The sequence below is a fragment of the Salvelinus namaycush genome, chromosome 6, assembly GCF_016432855.1.
Source record: "Salvelinus namaycush isolate Seneca chromosome 6, SaNama_1.0, whole genome shotgun sequence".
Classification (NCBI taxonomy): domain Eukaryota; kingdom Metazoa; phylum Chordata; class Actinopteri; order Salmoniformes; family Salmonidae; genus Salvelinus; species Salvelinus namaycush.
Window position 1 is genome coordinate 23,330,113 of NC_052312.1, and position 22,270 is coordinate 23,352,382.

At 42.7% G+C, this 22,270-nt stretch overlaps 1 protein-coding gene across 5 annotated transcripts; it reads right to left on the bottom strand.

Moving 5' to 3' along the window:
- Positions 1-3,962: 3,962 nt before the first annotated feature.
- On the bottom strand, positions 3,963-21,242 carry LOC120049800 (chromatin complexes subunit BAP18-like). 5 transcript variants are annotated; one of them, XM_038996231.1, is made up of 6 exons: positions 20,909-21,242; positions 17,699-17,793; positions 17,169-17,270; positions 16,555-16,778; positions 16,154-16,258; positions 3,963-4,803 (listed from the first exon to the last, which is right to left on the bottom strand). In XM_038996231.1, exons 1-6 carry the CDS (start codon positions 20,927-20,929, stop codon positions 4,739-4,741), a joined length of 612 nt encoding a protein of 203 aa, XP_038852159.1. In that variant the 5' UTR covers positions 20,930-21,242; the 3' UTR covers positions 3,963-4,738. The 5 variants fall into 5 exon arrangements, with proteins under 5 accessions (XP_038852159.1, XP_038852158.1, XP_038852162.1 ...); XM_038996230.1 differs by having other exon boundaries at positions 16,154-16,261; XM_038996234.1 differs by lacking the exon at positions 17,169-17,270.
- Between the last annotated feature and the right edge of the window lie 1,028 nt (positions 21,243-22,270).

A 22,270-nucleotide genomic window follows, 5' to 3' on the forward strand; every position in this document is an offset into this window, starting at 1 on the left:
TCAAAATGGCACATTTTATAACGGTTATTCTACATATCGAGTTAATTGTGTTAATTTCAGCACATTATTTTCGGGATTCAGTTTGGCAATCTGCAGCACATAATGTATTTTGTTTCGGGGGGGTTATTGTAGGCAATGGGGAAATAAACATTTATATTTTATTTAGTAACCAAAAGCCATTTCAAGTCATCAGAGTTATTTTCAATGTATGAGGATGTTGTCCTGTTTGGCCGTCTTGTATAAATTGTTCTTCTGCATGTAGCATATCAGTATACCACCTGTAAAACCTAGAAAAGGGGTCAAACAGGCAAAAAGGACAGGCTTTAAATATTAAGACTAAGTATTATACAAATAGTTATTTTTATTAAGTATATTTTTACAGACTAGGTTTCTAACATTCTGATAAAATTAGTGTTTGAATAGATACATTTATGCACCTGGTGTAGTTAGTGAACTGTTCAGAAAGTGTCCTCTCTCTCCCCCAACTTCTCTTTTTTTCATCATCATCCACCATTTTGTCCACTTGCCCACCATCCATTTTGTGGTCTCAAATACGTGAAGTATATCAAGTTGTATTATAATTGCAGTTTAATTTAAATTCCTATGAATTACATAGAATTGACTTGGTATTGCATTTGCCAAGAAAATCATTTCACCATCTGTCTCTTATTGTTTTCTTAAAGCATAACTATTGTTCTACTACTCACAACTCATGTTTCTAAAACTCTAGAAGCAATTTGCCACCAGAGTGTAAAAATTGCATATCTTTAAAATGTTATAGGCCTATATGTAATATCTTGGTTTTGTGTTATTTAAAGAATCTCTTTCACTGAAGTATGAGAGAGAGAGAATCTTGTCAGATTGTTATGTTAATGATCTGTTTTCTTCTTTATCTCCACAGCTCTATACCATGGAGAATCCTCTCTCTCGCCATCTCTCCGGGGTACCCTTTAGCAGCACATCATGTTTTGCAGGTATCTAAAAGCAACTCCAAACCATTATGTGCTGCCGCTGGGAGCCCTTGGAATCACGGCAATTCCAAAAGAACACTTCTGCCAGTTCTGCCATTCCAATTCTGACTATCAATGTTCCATTCTGAAGGAGAACTCTCCTTATCTGCACTGGCAGTTGTCAGTGTTTGTTAAACCTGTAATGTTGTCAGCTTATCACTTTTACCGTTGGCTCAATGTCATGTTTTTTGCCCGTTTTACAGTGCCTACAGAAAGTATTCATACCCCTTGACTTATTCCACATTTTGTTACGGCCCGAATTCATAATGAATTCAATTGATTCTCACCTATCTACACATAGTACCCCATAATGACAAAGTGAAAGCATGTTTTTAGAAATGTTAACACATTTAGTAAGTATTCACACCCTGAGTCAATTAGAATCACCTTTTGCGGCAATTACAGCTGTCAGTCTTTCTGGGTACATCTCTAAGAGCTTTGCACACCTGGATTGTACTATATTTGCACATTATTATTAAAAACCCAAAAATTTACTATCAAGTTCGTTGTTGATCTTCACTAAACAGCCATTTTCAAGTCTTGCCATAGATTTCCAATTTGATTTGAAGTCAACTGTAACTAGGCCACTCAGGAACATTTATTGTAATCTTGGTAAGCAACTCCAGTGTATGTTTGGCCTTGTGTTTTAGGTTATTGTCCTGCTGAAAGGTGAATTTGTCTCCTAGTGTCTGTTGGAAACTAGGTTTTCCTATTTTCAAGGTTTTGCCTGTGCTTAGCTCTGTTTCTTTTTATCAACAAAAGAAAACTCCTTAGTCTTTGCCAATGACAAGCATGGCGCTTGCAACGCCAGGGTTGTGGGTTCGGTATGCACTCATTCTGGATAGAGCGTCTGATAAATGATGTAAATGTAACATGGTGCAGCCACCACCATGCTTGAAAATATGAAGAGTGGTACTTGGTGTTGTTGGATTTACCCCAATCATAATTCTTCGTATTCAGGACATAAAGTTAAATTCTTTACCACACTTTTTGCAGTTTTACTTTAGTGCCTTATTGCAAACAGGATGCATGTTTTGGAATATTTTTTCTTCTGTACAGGCTTCCTTCTTTTTACTCTCATTTAAATTAGTACTGTGGATTAACTACAATGTTGTTGATCGTCCTCAGTTTTCACCTATCGCAGCCATTAAGCTCTGTAACGGTGAAATCCCTGAGCGGTTTCCTTCCTCTCCGGCAACTGAGTTAGGAAGGACGCCTGTTTCTTTGTAGTGACTGGTTGTATCACTACACCATCCCAAAGTTCACAATGCTCAAAGGGATATTGTCTGCTTTACATTTTTTTACCCATCTACCAGTGGGTGCACTTCCTCCCTGGTCTTTGTGGTTGAATCTGTGTTTGAAATTCACCGCTCGACTGGGGGACCTTACATTTATCTGTAGGTATGTGTTACAGAGATGAGGTAGTCATTAAAAAATCACGTTAACACAATTATCCATGCAACTCGTGACTTGTTAAGCACATTTTTACTCCTGAACTTATTTAGGCTTGCCATAACAAAGGGGTTTGAATACTTATTGAATCAAGACATTTCCGCTTTTCACTTTTAATTAATAAAAAATAAATATCATTCCACTTTGACATGGCATGGACTCACTGTGCGCAATAAGTGTTTAATATATTTTTTAATGACTACCTCATCTCTGTACCCCACACAAATTATCTTTAAGGTCTCTGTCGAGCAGTGAATTTGTGTGTAAGCCACTGACACACAAAATCAATTTGATCAATTTTAAATTCTGGCTGTAACATAACAAAATGTGGAGAAAGTCAAGTGGTGTGAATACTTTCTGAATCTTTCGGTTTGTTTAATAGTTGCTAGCTTCTTTTGAATATATCACTGAAGGGGAAATTCTTTCAGTGGTGGGGAATGAAACGTGTAAAAACATGGCGCCATAAAATGACAGTAAAGACGTAACTTTCAGTTGTCGCGAGCACTTCATCAAGTGTTGATGCCAGTCCAGACGGGTGTCTCTTCCTAATGTTGGAGCGAGGCTTTTGGCGTCAGCCAGAAGAGCCCAATGGTCCTACTGGCCGGCCAGGCTGTTAGTCTGTAGCCAGGAATACTGTAGGAGGGACCAAGGGGTTTTGGTCTGCCTGGTGGTCCTTCCAATGCAGTGACTGAGGTCTGTCAGTCTGCATGGTGGGCTGTCTCCAGACTAAGGCCGGGTGGTCGACCTGGCTGGCCTCCCCTCTCTAAGTGTCTGTCAGTTGGCCTGGCTGTTGAGATTTCCTTTAGTCAGCCTGCTGGTCTCTCTTCCTCTCCCCAGTGTGTCTGGCGTTAGCAGCACATCATTACTGGTAGCTGCCCCTTCTCTGGGCTGCCAGTATGGCTTGTGCTGCTCCAGTCAGCCACACACTTGTCTACAATACATCTTTATCTACTCCTCAACCTGGAGCTAAAATGGCATCAATTCCTGTGTTCATATTCTGCCATTTTTATTTTACTCGGTTATGTTTTATCGGAAGAAGCTCTGTGTTAGTGGTATTACAGTGGCATATTTTTACAATGTGCCTGGCTGTCCCTCATGTGTACTATTGGGGGTTGGTGATAATTTGAATATATTACTTCATTTTATAAAGTTGGGGATATTGTGTAAGTGGAAATAGGCCTAATTTCACAACCCTAGTATTTAACCACTCTAGCAGTTTGAGCTTTGAGCCAGTAACCAAAAGGTGGCTGGTTCGAATTCCTAAACCGACAAGGTAAAAAATCTGTGCCCTGGTGCAAAGGCACTTAATCCTAATTTGCTCCAGGGGTGCGTGCCATACTAATATGGCTGACACTAAAACATCACTGCACCCATCTGGTGTTTTTTTTAAATATTTTTTTACTCTTACTGTGCCCACTAGTGTTTTCAATTGTATAAAAATCTCATTTCAATAAAGACTACACATTGAGTGACATGACTCCTGAATTAAATATTACCAACTACAAGTTTACTAAGTCAATTTATTCAACATAATTCAGCAAATCACACTGGTCATTTGATTGTCTTTAGAGTAAGCCTCTATATAAAACTACAAATATTTGTCAGTAACTGACCGAGAAATATTTGCCCCCAAAAAATTACCTTGAAGGATCATGGGTCATGTTTTGAACAATAAGATAATCCACTGTTTCAAACAGAAAACTGCACTAAACTAATTCCTGTCCTTTGATACAATTGTGTTCATATCTATATTATCCATTATGCTTTTCAAATACCTGTTTAATTTGCTGGTGAGCTCAACACTGGGTTCACAAGTACATGATTCCGTATACAAGTTTGCAGTTGCAGAATTCGCAGGGCCACCTACCCAGATATCATAGTTGACATAAACCAAGATGGCAAAATCTACACACTGTAGTCCTTGGCCATGCATCTCTGCACATTAGCTTTTTGTGTAGTACAAATCAATCGTGTATGAATAAATAAAATACCATTATTTACATCCACCAACACATTCCTCATGCAAGAGAAATTTGCGTCCTCATAGGCCTTGGCTTAAAAGCAGGGAATAAGGTGCCATTTCAGATGCACACAGAGATCCGCCAAGGCAAATCTGAAGGATCTCGGCTGTTGTCCATAGGAGAGATGTCTGGGCTGCGTCTCAAATTGCACTCTAATCCCTATTTAGCAGATTACATTTGACCAGGGTCCATAAGGCTCCAGTCAAAAGTAGCGCACTATGTAGGAAATAGGGTGCTATTGAAAACATCTTGAGGTCAACGAGAGAGGAGCGGCAGGTCACTGGAGTTCATGATGAAGCTGGAGTCGAGGTTCAGGTTGTCTGAGGAGCAAAGAAAAAAAATTGTGGATCTTTCTGGCAAGATTATAGAACTGACTTTCCACAAACTCAGTTATAGTATATTTTCTGCAAGATCTAAGCTATATCTAAAAATGTATATCTTCTAGATGTATATCTTCTAAATGTATAGCTATATCTTCTAAATGTATATCTTCTAGGCATGTTAATTTAGACTTTTCCAATACAGTTTTTAATTTAGCAGACACTCTTATTCATTCAGAGTGCCTTTCTCACGGCCACATAGAAATATTTTTCCCCCACCTAGTGGGCTTTGGAATTCGAACCAGCAACCTTTCAATTATTGGCCCAGCAGGCTTAACCGCTAAGCTACATGCTGCCCCTCAGATATAGTAATAGCTTCAAATCAAATTTTATTGGTCACATACACATTTAGCAGATGTTATTGTAGGTGTAGCAAAATGCTTGTGTTCCTAGTAGAGGTCGACCGATTATGATTTTTCAACGCTGATACAGATTATTGGAGGACCAAAAAAAACGACGATTTTTAAAATTTATTTGTAATAATGACAATTACAACAATACTGAATGAACACTTATTTTAACTTAATATAATACATCAAAATAAATTTAGCCTCAAATAAATAATGAAACATGTTCAATTTGGTTTAAATAATGCAAAAACAAAGTGTTGGAGAAGAAGGTAAAAGTGCAATATGTGCCATGTAAGAAAGCTAACGTTTAAGTTCCTTGCTCAGAACATGAGAACATATGAAAGCTGGTGGTTCCTTTTAACATGAGTCTTCAATATTCCCAGGTAAGAAGTTTTAGGTTTTAGTTATTATAGGAATTATAGGACTATTTCTCTACCATTTGTATTTCATATACCTTTGACTATTGGATGTTCTTACAGGCACTTTAGTATTGCCAGTGTAACAGTATAGCTTCCATCCCTCTCCTCGCCGCTACCTGGGCTCGAACCAGGAACACATCGACAACAGCCACCCTCGAAGCAGCGTTACCCATGCAGAGCAAGGGGAACAACTACTCCAAGTCTCAGAGCGAGTGACGTTTGAAACGCTATTAGCGCGCACCCCGCTAACTAGCTAACCATTTCACATCGGTTACACCAGCCTAATCTCGGGAGTTGATAGGCTTGAAGAGCTGCTGGCAAAACGCACGAAAGTGCTGTTTGAATGAATCCTTACGAGCCTGCTGGTGCCTACCATTGCTCAGTCAGACCGCTCTATCAAATCATAGACTTAATTATGACATAATAACACAGAAATACGAGCCTTATGTCATTAATATGGTCGAATCCGGAAACTATCATCTCGAAAACAAAACGTTTATTCTTTCAGTGAAATACGGAACAGTTTGGTATTTTATCTAACGGGTGGCATCCATAAATCTAAATATTCCTGTTACATTGCACAACCTTCATTGTTATGTCATAATTATGTAGAATTCTGGCAAATTAGTTCCCAATGAGCCAAGCGGCCCAAAATGTTGCATATACCCTGACTCAGCGTGCAATGAACGCAAGAGAAGTGACACAATTTCACCTGGTTAATATTGCCTGCTAACCTGGATTTCTTTTAGCTAAATATGCTGGTTTAAAAATATATACTTATGTGTATTGATTTTAAGAAAGGCATTGATGTTTATGGTTAGGTACACTTTGGAGCAACGACAGTCCTTTTTCGCGAATGCGCACTGCATCGATTATATGCAACGCAGGACACGCTAGATAAACTAGTAATATCATCAACCATGTGTAGTTATAACTAGTGATTATGATTGATTGTTTTTTATAAGTTTAATGCTAGCTAGCAACTAACCTTGGCTTCTTACTGCATTCGCGTAACAGGCGGGCTCCTCGTGAGGCAGGTGGTTAGAGCATTGGACTAGTTAACCATAAGGTTGCAAGATTGAATCCCTGAGCTGACAAGGTAAAAATCTGTCGTTCTGCCCCTGAACAAGGAAGTTAACCCACCATTCCTAGGCCGTCATTGAAAATAAGAATGTGTTCTTAACTGACTTGCCTAGTTAAATAAAGGTGGGGGGAGGCAAAATCGGCGTCCAAAATTACCTATTTCCGATTGTTATATGAAAACTTGAAATCGGCCCTAATTAATCGGCCATTCCGATTAATCGGTCGACCTCTAGTTCCTAGCTCCAACAGTGCAGTAGTATCTAAAAACTAATCACAATACACACATCTAAAAGTAAAAGGAATTAAGAAATATATAAATATTAGATTGGGCAATGTTGGAGTGGCATTGACTAATACAGTAGAATAGAATACAGTATATACATGAGATGAGTAAAGCAGTATGTAAACATTAAATTGACTTGTGTCTATGTATAGGGCAGCAGCCTCTAAGGTGCAGGGTTGTGTAACCAGGTGGAAGCCGGCTAGTGATGGCTATTTAACAGTTGGATGGCCTTAATGTTGAAAATCTTTTTGTCTCTCGGTCCCAGCTTTGATGCAACTGTACTGACCTCGCCTTCTGGATGATAGCAGGACGAAAATACCGTAGCTCGGATGGTTGATGTCCTTGATGATCTTTTTGGCCTTCCTGTGACATCGGATACTGTAGGTGTCCTGGAGGGCAGGTAGTTTGCACCCGGTGATGCGTTGGGCAGACCGCACCACCCTCTAGAGAGCGGTGCAGTTGCCATACCAGGTGGTAATACAGCTGGACAGGATGCTCTCAATTGTGCAGCTTAAAGTTTGAGGGTTTTAGGGGCCAAGCCAAATTTATTCAGCCTCCTGAGGTTTAAGAGGCGCTGTTGCGCCTTCACTACATTGTCCGTCTGGGTGGACCATTTCAGATAGTCAGTGATGTGTACGCCGAGGAACTTGAAGCTTTCCACCTTCTCCACTGCGGTCCAGTCAGTGTGGATAGGGGTGTGCTCCCTCTGTTGTTTCCTGAAGTCCATGATCAGCTCCTTTGTTTTGTTGACGTTGAGTGAGGTTATTTTCCTGGCACTACTCTCCCAGGGCCCTCACCTCCTCCATGTAGTCTGTCTTGTCATTGTTGGTAATTAGGCCTACTACTGTTGTCGTCTGGAAACTTGATGATTGAGTTGGAGGCGTGCGTGGCCACGCAGTTTTGGGTGAACAGGGAGTACAGAAGGGGGTTGAGCACGTACCCTTGTGGGGCCCCTGTGTTGATGATCAGCGAAGGTGTTTCCTACCATCACCACTTGGGGGCAGCCCGTCAGGACCCAGGGCCCTGAGCTTAATGATGAGCTTGGAGGGTACTAATGGTGTTGAATGCTGAGTTATAATCAATGAACAGCATTCTTACATAGGAATTCCTCTTGTTCAGATGGGATAGGGCAGTGTGCAGTGCGATTGCATCGTCTGTGGATCTATTGGGGCGGTAAGCAAATTGAAGTGGGTCTAGGGTGTCCGGTAAGGTAGAGGTGATATGATCCTTAACTAGCCTCAAAGCTCTTCGTGATGACAGAAGTGAGTGCTATGGGGCGTTAACTAAATTACTAAGTTACCTTTGCTTTTTTGGGTACAGGAACAATGGTGGACATCTTGAAGCAAGTGGGGACAGAATGGGATAGGGAGGGATTGAAATTGTCCGTAAACACTAAGGGATGCACGATATAAAAAAACGGTGATCATATCAGAAATCGGCTGTTGTGCAAAGCTGATGTGCACACCTATATAACATGATGTAATGACGCCACGTAAAATTTGGCACTATACGTGCAACACAGCATTCCTAAACTAGCCCACAATGTCTGCTGTGTGGATTGAGCAGTCAACAAGTCGAGCAGTCATTTGATAGGAGTAAGAAAATTTCAGCGGGGCAACTCCAAGGTGAAATCTATTAAAGCCAAGATAATGGAATTCATTGCCCTTGACAATCAACCGTTCTCTGTCGTGGGCGATGTTGGCTTTCGCCGACTGGTCGAGCACCGGTACACACTACCAAGCACGCTATTTTTTCAGATGTTGCCCTACCGGAGTTACACAGTAATAGCTTCACGACATACATACTATGGAACGCCGTGAGTCTTTGCATGTCAAAAAAGACAGTAGCACTGTCAAAGCTGTACAAAAGTCTGCAAACACCGGCCACGAACGATGGGTTTACAATACTGCGTTGGTAATAAAGCATAATTTGTTCGACCGCAACTTCTGGGGTAGCTAGCTTTAGCTTGGTACCTAGCTAGCACCAATACAACCAGCCTGAAAACAATGTTTCATTATTCTTAGCAATGATTTAGGAATCCTTGTAAGTATTAGCTAGGTTGCCACTTGTTGTTCACCTATTTAAATTGAACTTCTGGTCATGAAAATAAATAGCTAGTCAGCAACTTAACCCTGTTACCCAAAACTAACGTTATAAGCAGCCAGCTAGCTTCATTTGGCTAGTGAGGCTCGACCGCACCGGGTTGTGTGTTGTGATGCTAGCCACATTAGTGGAATTTGAGGTTTGTCTTCAAAATAAAAGTCATTGACAGTAATGCAAATTAATACAAATAGTAGAATTATGCCATACTTATTTAAGGCTAATCGCAAAGTCCACTATTGTGGCTAATCCTTATTGTTGCTAGCTTCACATAGATGGGTCCAACCACCATTAATCAAATAAGAACTGTCTTATAAATTAGGGTTATTTTAGATGACACCTAGCTAACTATAGCTACTGAAACCGATGTCATATTTTTTGACACGCAAAGACCCAAACGGCATTCCATAGAAATGCTGGTTGAGAATGAAACGACTGAATAAATGAACAAAAGCACAGCAAGTAAGTGAAAGAAATAGGTTTTGATAATGTTTTACTGGTAATGGGGATATACGTAAATGCCAACGAAATAACTTTTTGGTCAGTGTGGTGTGCGTGTAATCTTTATTTAACTAGGCAAGTCAGTTGACAACGCTGGGCCAATTGTGCTCCGCACTATGGGACTCCCAATCACGGCCAGATGTGATACTGCCTGGATTCGAACCAGGGACTGTAGTGACGCCTCTTGCACTGAGATGCAGTACCTTAGACCGCTGCGTCCATGTATGTGTGTTAAATAGTTACAGAAAAACTATCGTCAAAGTAATGACTCGGGACGTCGGGTTTGAAATGAAAGCTTCTTTTAGTAATACTACTTGTTCGCATTACATTTAACAACTTTAGATTCTACAAAACAATAAAAGTTGCTAGCGAAAGTCAGGATAATCACTTGTACATAACTGGCGCGTTCTCTCTACTTCCTGTCGCAAGGCATTCTGGAACGTGCAGTCTATGTATGTAAAATATGTTTGTAGTTCTCTCAATCTCCACACAAATACAATTACATATGTAAACTGTAAAGAAAAATCTTTAGATACAGCTCAATTAATTAACTTAAACATTAACTCTGTAACCCATTAAAGTTACATCATCCTCCCCCCGATGAACAACTGTGTTCATCTAAATCTCTAGGCAGTATATCAACTGAATAGGTCTCAACAAAGTCCCTGAAGCAGTACGAACATGACCTAACTAGGCTATCTCGGCCTGGAAACAGTTCCTCAATCTTTCCTAGTTTCCAGGCTTGTCTGGGTGTGTTATCTTCTCCAATGAGTACAACGTCACCCGCTTTCAGTGGGGTGGGCTGTGGTGTGTCACAGCGGTGTGCCGACTTTAGATCCAGCAAGTAGTCTCTTCGCCAACTGTTCCAGAAGCTGGTCACAAGTCTCTGCCTGTACTTCTATCTGCGTGTCATTTCCTCCTTGTTTAGCGTTGGGTGCTGAGTGTCAGCTGGAAATGGCTTGGGCGGCAAAGAGGTTAGTCTTTTAGCCAACAGGAAGTGTGCTGGGGTCAGGGGTTGTGGTTCATCCACTTCATTGTGCACTAAGGTCAGAGGCCTAGAATTTAGGATAGCTTCAACCTCTGTCAGGACTGTGCACATCTATTCAAAGTTGAGTGAAGCTCTCCCAAGAACCTCTCTCAGGCATGTTTTCACTGACCTGACGAGTCTTTCCCAGAATCCGCCCCACCAGGCTGCTCGCTCGGCGATGAACCTACAGGTGATGCCCCTTTGAGAAGAACGCCAAGAGTTGGGGCTCTTCGATTGCCTTCCACAGCTCTTTCAAGTCCTAATCAGCTCTCGAACGTTTTTGCATTGTCTGAGTAGATTACCTTGCATAATCCTCTCCTTGAGATGAATCTTTTAGAGCTAACAGGAATGTCTCTGTTGACTGATCGGAGACTAGTTCCAAATGCACTGCTCTGGATACAGCACAAGTGAACAGTGCAATGTATGACTTCTTCACAGAACCATTTTCTTTCACATAGAGTGGTCCTGCAAAACCCACACCTGTGACTTCGAATGGTGGGGATTCAGTTATTCTGTCTTTTGGTAAAGGCGCAGTGACCTGCTGTCCGGCCCTTGCCTTGAATCTCTTGAACACTATACATATTGCCACTGTGCTCTTGACTAGCTGCCTAGCACACAAGATGCAGTATCGCTCTCTGATTTGTACTTGAGTATCTCTTGCTCCAGAATGCATCACCTTCTCATGGTGGTACTGTATCCACATTTCTGAGTATCTGTACTTGAACCCATGGGTGCTGCTCTCTGAATGTGAAGTTGGACTGTTGCAGTCTTCCTCCTACACGGAGTAGTTCATGTTCGTCCAAGAACGGTTTAATTTCTCTGATTTTACAGTCATTGTTTTGGCTTTTTCCTGTCTTCAGTAGTTTGATCTCCTGTCCGAAACTCTGTTGTTGTGTTACCTTGATCCAGTACTTTTCTGCATCGAACAGTTCGTCAGCAGTCGGTTCACCTTGCATCTTTATGTTTGTACGAGCATTGGCTATGACTCTTTATCCAGGCGGTGACTCTGAACACTATTTTCAGTTCGCTGTACCTTTCAAGCTCCAACACAGGGTCAGTGACATCTGTGCTGTTTGCTGCGAGTTGTACAGTAACCTGGCGACTGGACTTGAGTTCTGAATTTACCTCTTCTGGAACCTTGTTATCATCAGTCTCCTCGGACTGATTGGGTGTTGTCAGAATTCTGGGTCCATTCCACCATAGCTGGCTCTGTGTCAAGTTTCGAACAGTTTGTCCTCTTGTAGGGAGGTCGGCTGGATTAGTTTCCCCTTCAATATGTGACCATGACTCTGGATTGGTCAAGGCCTGGATCTCTGTCACTCTGTTCGCGACAAACTGTTTCCATTTCTGAGCTGAGCTGCAAATCCAATGCAGCACGATTATCGAGTCTGTCCACATTTTGATTTGTTTTTTCTTCCATTTTCAGTGTGGTCATCAGGTTGTTTGCTAGTCTCGCTCCAATCACAGCTCCCATGAGCTCCAGGCGTGGCAGTGTCATTTTATTGAGTAGGGCTACCCTGGACTTGGATGCGACTAGACTTGTCGTTGTTTCCCTGTCTTGTGATTCACCTTGCAAGTAAGCTACTGCACTAAGCCCTTTCACTTGCATCACAGAACACGTGTAGTTTCAGGGTGTGGCTGTTCTGTACCACCTTGGTATGGCGAGCTGGTGTAACTGGGGTAGTTCTGGACACCACTGTTGCCATTCTTTTGTCAGATCAGGTGGTAATTCTTCGTCCCAGCTGAGTCCCCTCTCCCACATTTCCTGGAACATGCACTTGATCCTGAAGTTTGGTCAGGAAACCAAGAGGGTCGAAGATACGTGCAGACGACTGCAGAACACTTCTTTGTCCTTTCCCTTTGCTTTAGAATGCTCAGTAGCAGCCTGAGGTCAAACAAAGTAATCTGTTTCCGGTCTCCATCCTAAAACCTTCAGCACTACTCCTTGTGATTCTAGCGTCAACGGGTGGTCAGTTGTCGTACTCTCCTCCCATTTTGTTTTCAGTTCAGGAGAGTTGGTCATCCACTTGCAGAGGTCCATGCCTGCAATCGACAGCATTCGCTTTGCAGTTGTCACAAGGTAAGCCTCTTCAACATTGCGTGAACTTGCAATGAAGTCATCTACAGAGTGACTCTCTCAATATCTCTACAACTTCTGGTTGTTCGGTTTCATATTGTTTCAGGTGCTTCCTGATTGTAGCTGCCAGCAAGAATGGACTTGAGGAAGCTCCAAATACCACTCTTTTCATCCTCAGCACACACAGCTCCTCTTCATTTTCTCCCCTTGGTGGGCCTGTGAGCCATAGGAATCTCACGGCGTCTCTGTCTCTCTCTGCTAGGGGATATCTGCAGGAAAGCCTTCTTGATGTCTGCCATGAATGCGATCTCATGTAGTCTGAACTTTATCAGAACGCTGAGCAGACCCTGATTCAGGTTAGGTCCTGTGAGTAGACAGTCATTGAGGAATGGACAGCCATCTTCATGGGACGAGGCATCAAACACCACTCTGTTTTGTCGTCACCTTGTCTTCTCGGAGTACTGCATAGTGAGGTAAGTAGTATTTTACGTTGTCTGCGCTTGATGCGTTGTCCTTGGGCACGTCCTCTGCCATATCCTGTTGTAAGTAGTCCTCTACTACTTCATTGTATCTGCTGTACAACGTCACATCCTTCTTCAGTCTTTTCTTCAGACCTTCAAACCGTTTCTTGGCGATTCTATAGTTGTCTTGGAGTTCTGGCATTTCTTGTTTCTATGGCAACTCCACATGATATCATCCATCTTTGAAGGTGGTTGTTTCCTCGAACCTCTGTAGAGCCTCGTTTCCCTCTGGGTTCTGTGTTTTCTCGCTTATAATACCCAGAGACTCAAGCTCCCAGAATGCATGCAGTTGTTTGGAGACTAGTGTGTCTTCATCAAGTGGGATGAACATGCATGTTGCCTCGGCGACACTTGACATGGACACTGGTCCCTGCACCAACCATCCAAAGGTGCTCTCTAAAGCAACCAGCGTCTCAGTCGCTCCACTCTGCCTGATACTATCTGCCAGTAGTAGTCTGCTCCCATCAGGACAGAGAGTTCAGGATCATTGTCATCTCCTGGAAAGTCTGCGAGCTGCAGTCCCTTTCTATTGAGCTCATGTCGAATCTGTTCACCAGGAACCTTCATCACAGCTGTGCACACTTGTGGGGTTTCAATTACCTCTCTCTCTATTCTCTGCTGTTTGTCCCAGACATTCTCCAAGATGACTTTCACTGTGTTGCGTTGGGACGTTGCTGGAGTAGAGGAGCCAAACGTGTGAAGAGTGAGTGCCTCTTGTCTGATTACTGGTAGCTTCAAGCCCTTCATGTATGAAGCTTCTCTGACTGCCTCCATCTAGTAAGCAACGAGCCATCTTCCTGCCCGATGGGCCTTCTACCCATGACTTTGCCGTTTGTAGCAACACAGTGTTCTGTCCATCTGGTTTCATCTTCACTGAATGGGGAATGACTGAGGAAACAACAGCATCTGCAGAAACAGTAGGGGCTTGCACCTCACTCCTCTTACCGGTACACACAACAATGTGACGCACATGACACAGAATTTTGCTATGTGTTTCTGTCCTAAACATACAAAGCATTTCCCATTTTCTTTAGTTTCTCTTTGCGTGTAACAATATTGTGGTCAGGGCAGTTTTCTGATTTGTGGTCTGCACCGTCACAGAATAGATTGTTTTGTTCCTTCTGGCTGGCTGTGTGCAGTGACACAGCAGATGGCATGTTGGGTATTTTTGTTTTCATTTCATTGGAGGAGCATGACTTGTTCCATGATTTGCTCTCTTTCTGTTGGTTGCATGATCTTGTCATTTGTAGTGCTTTCTCCCTGCTCTGAACCTCCTTCTGTAGGAAACTGACGATCTCAGCCACTTTCCATTCATCATCTACTCCCCTCTGACGACTAATAGTCAAGAGCTATGTCCTCTGGAATCATCTGCAGTAAGATTGGGCATAGTAGGCTTCCATAGGTTTCTGACACTACACCCAGTGATTCCAAACTCCTAATCTGAATTTCACATTCATCATATAGCTGCCTCAATGCATTTGTCAGGATTTCTTCACAGGAGTGAGATTCAGCAACTTGACATGTGAGCGAGCACTAATCACAAGATCTTTCCTTCCAAATCTGCTCTTGAGCAGAGCGATTGCATCATCATAGTTACTGTCTGTTAACATCAGTCCTGCTACTGCCTTTGCAGCTGGTCCAGTGATGTTTTCAGATAGGTAAACTTCTCTTTATTACACAGTGAATCATTGTTGTGAATAGCGGTCTCACACTGGCTCCAAAACTCCTGCCACATACTGACATCTCCATAGAATTTCTCAATAATCAACTTTGGTAGCCTTACTGATTGTCTCTGATCTGTTTGAGTTAGCGTCACTCACCCGTGCTGGTAGTGGATTGAGGTCCTGTTTTTTCTTTTACTCATTGTGCACGGCTCTTCAGCATGATAACGCGCTCTTTGTAATCCTCCGTGCATGCAATCGCCGCCTCCAATCCGTCCAATGGTGTTAACTGTTCAATTCCACGATCAAGTTCAAACAAGCTGTCCTCCTTAGCCGATAGCAATTTCAACAATGTTCTCAAGTGATCGGTATCCAAATTTGACTGGGTTATTTCCACGTCAATCTGATTCAAAATCCGTGTTGTGGCACCTCGAATGGTACCCCGCTTTCGTCTTATTCTTTCTGCTTCATGCCGACGTTCCTCCACAGCCATTTCAGCCGCTTCATCCCTACAATCTTTGTTTTAAGTCACAGGGGTACAATATCTCCTATACACTTCCTGATGAACTCCGCCATGGTTATCCGTGTATTCGTCAATGTTTTTCTCTGAGGCTGGCCGAAACATATCCTTGTCCGCGTGATCAAAACAATCTTGAAGCATGGATTCCGATTGGTCAGACCAGTGTTGAATAGACCTTAACACGGGTACTTCTTGTTTGAGTTTCTACCTATAGGGAGGAGCAAAATGGAGTCGTGATCAGATTTGCCGAAGGAAGGGTGGGGGAGGGCCCTGTAGGCATTTTGAAAAGAGTGACAGTGGTCCAATGTTTTACCAGCGCGAATACTACAGTCAATGGTCAATGTGTTGGTAGAACTTCGGTAGCGTTTTCCTCAAATTTTCTTTGTTAAAATCCCCAGCTACAATAAATGTTGTTTCCAGTTTGCATAAAGTCCCGTGTAGTTCTTTTAGGGCCATTGTGGTATCAGCTTGAGGGGGAATATACAGGGCTGTGATTATAACCGAAGAGAAATCTCTTGGGAGGTAATACGGGCATTTGATTGTGGTATTCTAGGTCGGGTGAACAAAAGGACTTTAGTTTCTGTATGTTAATCACAATCACACCATGAGTGTTTGACTACCTTTCTTCTTCCCGGAGAGTTCTTTATTCCTGTCTTGAAGACCAGTAATTATTGGTTTCCCCTCATTCGGGCAATAGCAAAGGCTGTGCATTATCACTAAATACTAGTCAAAGCTCGTTCTCTCTCACCCTGATCGAAGTTGAGTTTCTTGGAGTTGGATCCCTCTCCCAGTCCCTCTATGTCTACCAGGTCAGAGTTGACATCAGAGTCATTCAGAGCACTCAGAGTCACATCTGCTGGAACACACAGGCAGGAAGAGCTAAGTCTTTTTCTTTATCCCATTGTTTCAAATATAATAGACAAAGACTAAATATTTTCACAGTTAAACTATTCAATTTGATCTGCAAGGACTTTTCTAATTGCATTGCACATATTTTGTTGAAAAACAATCCCTTACTATTACTTTCAATATTGAGGTAAAAAAAAATAAGAAAAAAAAGGCTGACGGTGGGACTGATTAGAAATCATTGCCAAGATGGCAACTACAAAATGTATTGATTGATTCCTTCCTTCATCCATCTCCACTCACCTGCAGACTTCTGTTTCTTCATGGTGGGAATGGCCAGAGTCATATTTCCCTGGACACCTGCCTTCATGACGACCTTTGAGGTCGGCACAGCAATGACAGTTGGGGTTGCCGTGGTGGCCATGGTAACAGCAGTCTTCTTGGCGGTCTTTTTTGGGGAGCCGGTGGAAATGGGCATCCCGGTCTCGTCATAGAGCTTCCTCTTCACTGTACTTTTAATCTGGACCCTTCGGGAAGAGGAGACAAGGTAGGATCAGGTTAGCGGTGGTGACTTAACCAGTAACCTGTCAATATTTTTTTTTTTTAAGTAAACCATCATGAATTGATAGATCTTTAGCACTAGCAGATGGATAGTACAATGCATGTGTGGGTAAATAGATCTGAATGTGATATTTTAGATCTTCTAGTGATGGTTTAACTCATCGGGGCTTGTGTCACTGATAGACTATCTTCCTATTGCTTTAGAGCTACCTCTGAAAACATCTCATTGGACACATCACCCAGACGCGAATGGAGCAAAGTAGAGAGATAAGGGGTAAGAGACCAAGACCTGGTAAGGACTACAATGATAGAGGGCCATTAGGAATGAAAAGAGACGGGGGGGGGGGGATCCTTACACGGTGCGTTCCTTGATGACAGCGCTGAGGGAGTTCAGGTCATCACCAAACCTCACCACGGCCGATCTCAGCTGCCCAATCTCAGTGTCCGTCCACTTAGCTCTGCAATGACACACAGGGCGTTTCAGAACCACTAGACTACATTGCAGTTGCACTGCACAGATCTACAAATCACCTAGCATCCTAAATAACTACACATTATGATTTTGTAGATCAGTCTGGTCAGTTGGTGATCAGCGATTGATGCCCTTGAACGCGGCCAGAGACGAAGAGAGGGTGGAGACGAAGAGAGGGTGTCGAGTGCTTTCTGGTAATAATGACGCAACAGCGTTTCCTCAGATTGACTTCTTGGCGGGGATATTCAAGATGGAGCACATATCAGTGTAATGTGTACAGTGTGCTACAAGTGACACAAGCCCAAAAATTACAAAGTCATGATCGGTAGACTTATAAATCAGACTAGACTTGGAACACTACATAATCGATACAGATATTTATCTCTATCTGTAACTTGGTGTGTGTATTCTCACCCTGCGGGACTGGAGTCAGCCACGGGGTGCAGTTGCATGGTCAGCTCCCCTAACTTGGTGAAAGCAGCTCCTGCTGCTGAGAAGATCTCCCCAACCTTGAAAATTAAAACAGAAAACACCTAAATCAATACCTTTGAATTATCCTATTTTCTTTTGAGACAGTAGCAAAGGTCTTTCCACATTGTTACGTTACAGCCTTATTCTTTAGTGTACACACAATACCTATCCCATAATGACAAAGCAAAAACAGGATTACACATTTATTTTTTAATAAATAATCACATTTAAATAAGTATTCAGACCCTTCACACAGTACTTTATTAAAGCTCCTTTGGCAGCGATTACAGCCGAGTCTTCTTGGGTTTGACGCTACAAGCTGTATTTGAGTTTCTCCCATTCTTCTTTGCAGATCCTCTCAAGCTGTCAGGTTGGATGGTGAGTGTTGCTGCACAGCTATTTTCAGGACTCTCCAGAGATGTTTGATTGGGTTCAAGTCCAGGCTCTGGCTGGTTCCCTCAAGGACATTCAGAGACTTGTCCCGAAGCCACTTCTGCGTCTTCGCTGTGTGCTTAGGGTTGTTGTCCTGTTGAAAGGTGAACCGTCACCCCAGTCAGAGGTCCTGAGCAGGTTTCCATCAAGGATCTCTCTGTACTTTGCTCTGTTCATATGTCCGTCGATCCTGACTAGTCTCCCAGTCCCTGCCGCTGAAAAACATCCCCACAGCATGATGCTGCCACCACCGTGCTTCACCGTAGGGATGGTGCCAGGTCTCCTTCAGACGTGACGCTTGGGATTCAGGCCAAATAGTTCAATCATCAAACCAGAGAATCCTGTTTCTCATGGTCCGAGAGTCCTTTAGGTGCCTTTTGGCAAACTACAAGCGGGCTGTTGTGCCTTTTACTGAAGAGTGGCTTCCGTCTGGCCACTAACATAAAGGCCTGGTAGATCCAAACTATTTCCATTTAAGAATGGAGGCCACTGTGTTCATGGGGACCTTCAATGCTGCAGAAATGTTAGAGTACCATTCCCCAGATCTGTGCCGACACAATCTTGTCTCTGAGCTCTACATACAATTCCTTCGAACTCATGGCTTGGTTTCTGCTCTGACATGCACGGTCAACTGTGGGATCTTATATAGACAGGTGTGTGCCTTTCCAAATCATGTCCAATCAATTGAATTTACCACAGGTGGACATCAATGAAGTTGTAGAAACATCTCAAGGATGATCAATGGAAACAGGATGCACCTGAGGTCAATTTCAAGTATCATAGCCAAGGGTCTGATTACCTATGTAAATAAGATGGGTTTCTTTTAATTAATTTTCAAACATTTTTATTTTTTTTATTTTTACTTAACGTCATTATGGGTTATTGTGTGTAGATTGATTTGATTTAATCCATTTTAGAATAAGGCTGTAAAGAAACCCAAATGCACTGTATGATCAACTGTATTACAAGGCAATGCCATGTTGAAAATTTTTACGGACTACAAAGGGAAACCCAGACGCGAGCAGCCCAGCGATGGAGCCTACCAGACGAGCTAAATGTCTTATCCTCGCATCGAGGCCAGCAACACTGAAGCATGCACGAGTGCACCTGTGTGATAACGCTCTCGGTAGCCGATGTGAGCAAAACCTTTAAAAACAGGTCAAGAATCAAAGCCGTGGGGCCAGACGGATTACCAGGACGTGCACTCAAACCATGCGCAGACCAACTGTCAAGTGTCTACACTGACATTTTCAATCCCTCCCTGACCGAGTCTACAATACCTACATGTTTCAAGCAGACCACCATAGTCACTGTGTCCAAGGAAGCAAAGGTTACCTGCCTAAATGATTACCGCCCCGTAGCACTCACATCGGTAGCCATGAAGTGCTTTGAAAGGCTGATCATGGCTCACATCAACAGCATCCTCCCAGATGCGCTAGACCCACTCCAATTCGCATACCGCCCAAGCAGACCCACAGATGATGCAATTTCAATCGCACTCCACACTGCCCTTTCCCCCCTGGACAAAAGGAACACCTTCAAGATCCTTGGTGTCCACATCACCAACGAACTATCATTGTCCAAACACACCAAGACAGTAGTGAAGAGGGCACAACAAAACGTTTTCCCCCTCAGGAGACTGAATAGATTTGGCATGAGTCCCCAGATCCTCAAAAGGTTCTACAGCTGCACCATTGAGAGCATCCTGACCAGTTGCATTACCGCCTGGTATGGTAACTGCTTGGCATCTGACCGTAAGGCGCTAGAGTGTAGTGCATATGGTCCAGTACATCACTGGGGCCAAGCTTCCTGCCATCCAGGACCTATATAATAGGCGGTGTCAGAGGAAAGCCCATAAAATTGTCAGACTCCAGTCAGACTTTTCTCTGCCACCGCACGTCAAGCAGTACCAGAGCACCAAGTCTAAGACAAAAAAGCTCCTTAATACCCCCAAGCCATAAGACTACTGAACAATTAATCAAATTGTTTTGTACACTGCTGCTACTCACTGTTTATTATCTATGCATAGTCACTTCACCCCTACCTACATGTACAAATTACCTCAACTAACCCCCACACACTGACTCAGTACCGGTACCCCCTGTATATAGCAGCCTCGTTATTGTGTTGTTGTTACTTTTTACTTTAGTTTGTTTTCTTAACTCTTCTTTAACTGCACTGTTGGTTAAGGGCTTGTAAGTAAGCGTTTCACGGTAAGGTCTACACTCACACACGGCGAATGTGACAAATAAAGATTGATTTGATGGCATAATATCAAAACAGGATTAGTCCATTTTATCCAGCATTGTTGTTTTGTACGGTTGCAATGCAGACTTAATCTTTATTTTAAGAGATCATTAATGAGGAGTTTTCCTCCATGCAGACAGCGCCTTCGTGTGGTAGCTTCCATACAAAGTACATGGAAGTGAGAAAAAAGTTAATGCATGACATTGACAACATTCAGCCACGTCCTGGGTGCTTGACTTATTATAACACGAATAATGTTTTTTTCTTCCTTCAAGTTGAGTTGCCTGGTATAGGACAGTAAAATAAAAATGTATCTTTGGAATAACCCAGGTGAGCTTAAATAGCGGTTACATGGCTGCCATTCGAATTCGCTTGTTAGCTGACGACGTTAGGTAGCTAACATGAGCTAGATTTGTGCAGGACCTAGCTAACAGCAAAATATACGGCTAAAATCAAAACGTGAGAATGACCTACCTTCGTTGAGGCTGAAGTCATTTTTCTTTTTGTAGTTGCTGAACAGATGCAGATTTTCCTGTGAATAACGCCGTTTAGAGAAGCTAGCTAAGCTTCAGGTTAGTTAGCCTGGTTGCACTGCAGGCTCAGCTGTTAATACAAATACCAACTTCGTCCACGTCCTACAATATTAATATTTTTGTTTGCAGTCCGCAACTGTTTTCGGTGAGCCTGTGAATTTTATTAACACGGATCTTATGTTTTTTTGTTGTTGCAATAATCAGAAATGTGTAGCTAAAAATAAATGACATACACAAATGACAATGTGGACAAACGAAAGACTTCACCTGCGCAAATAAATCCCAAATGCTGATTGGTCCAAAATTCACACCACGTGCTCGTGATTCTTCTTTGGTATCATGACGCACATTTTGTTTGTGCATACCGCCACCTATTGTGCGGGATTGTGTTCGAACATGTTACATATATTTTTTATTCTTCAAAGTAGCCACTCTTTGCCTGGATGACAGCTTTGCACACTCTTGGTATTCTCCCAACCAGCTACATGAGGAATGCTTTTCCAACAGTCTTGAAGGAGTTCCCACAAATCAAATCTTAATTGTCACATGCGCCGAATACAACAATGCTCACTTACAAGCCCCTTAACCAACAATGCTTTGAGAAGTTTTAAGAAAAAATAATAGTGTTAAGTATAAAACGGAAAATAAAAATAACAAATAATTAAACAGCAGAAGTAAAATAACAATAGCGAGGCTATATAAAGGGGGTACCGGTACAGAGTCAATGTGCGGGGGCATCGGTTAGTCAAGGTAATTGAGGTAATATGTACATGTAGGTAGAGTTAAAGTGACTATGCATAGATAATAAACAGAGTAGCAGCATTGTAAAAAAGGGGTCTGGGTAGCCCTTTGATTTGCTGTTCAGGAGTTTTATGGCTTGGGGGTAGAAGCTGTTAAGAAGCCTTTTGGACCTAGACTTGGCGCTCCGGTACCACTTGCCGTGCTGTAGCAAAGAGAACAGTCTATGACTAGGATGGCTGTAGTCTTTGACAATTTTTAGGGCCATCCAATGACACCGCCTGGTATAGAGGTCCTAGATGGCAGGAAGCTTGGCCCCAGTGATGTACTGGGCAGTACGCACTACCCCCTGTAGTGCCTTGCGGTCGGAGGCCGAGCAGTTGCCAAACCAGGCAGTGATGGAACCAGTCAGGATGCTCTTGATGGTGCAGCTGTAGAACCTTTTGAGGACCCATGCCGAATCTTTTCAGTCTCCTGAGTGGGAATAGGTTTTGTCGTGCCCTCTTCATGACTGTCTTAGTGTGTTTGGACCATGATAGTTTGTTGGAGATGTGGACACCAAGGA

Coding starts and splice junctions, on each gene's coding strand:
- LOC120049800 (XM_038996230.1), bottom strand. CDS start 20,929: ATGACTTCAGCCTCAACGAAG. Junction 17,794..20,908: donor TGACTTCAGCCTCAACGAAG/GTAGGTCATTCT, acceptor TTAATTTTCAAG/GTTGGGGAGATCTTCTCAGC. Junction 4,804..16,153: donor GAAACTCAACTTCGATCAGG/GTGAGAGAGAAC, acceptor TTTGCTCCTCAG/ACAACCTGAACCTCGACTCC.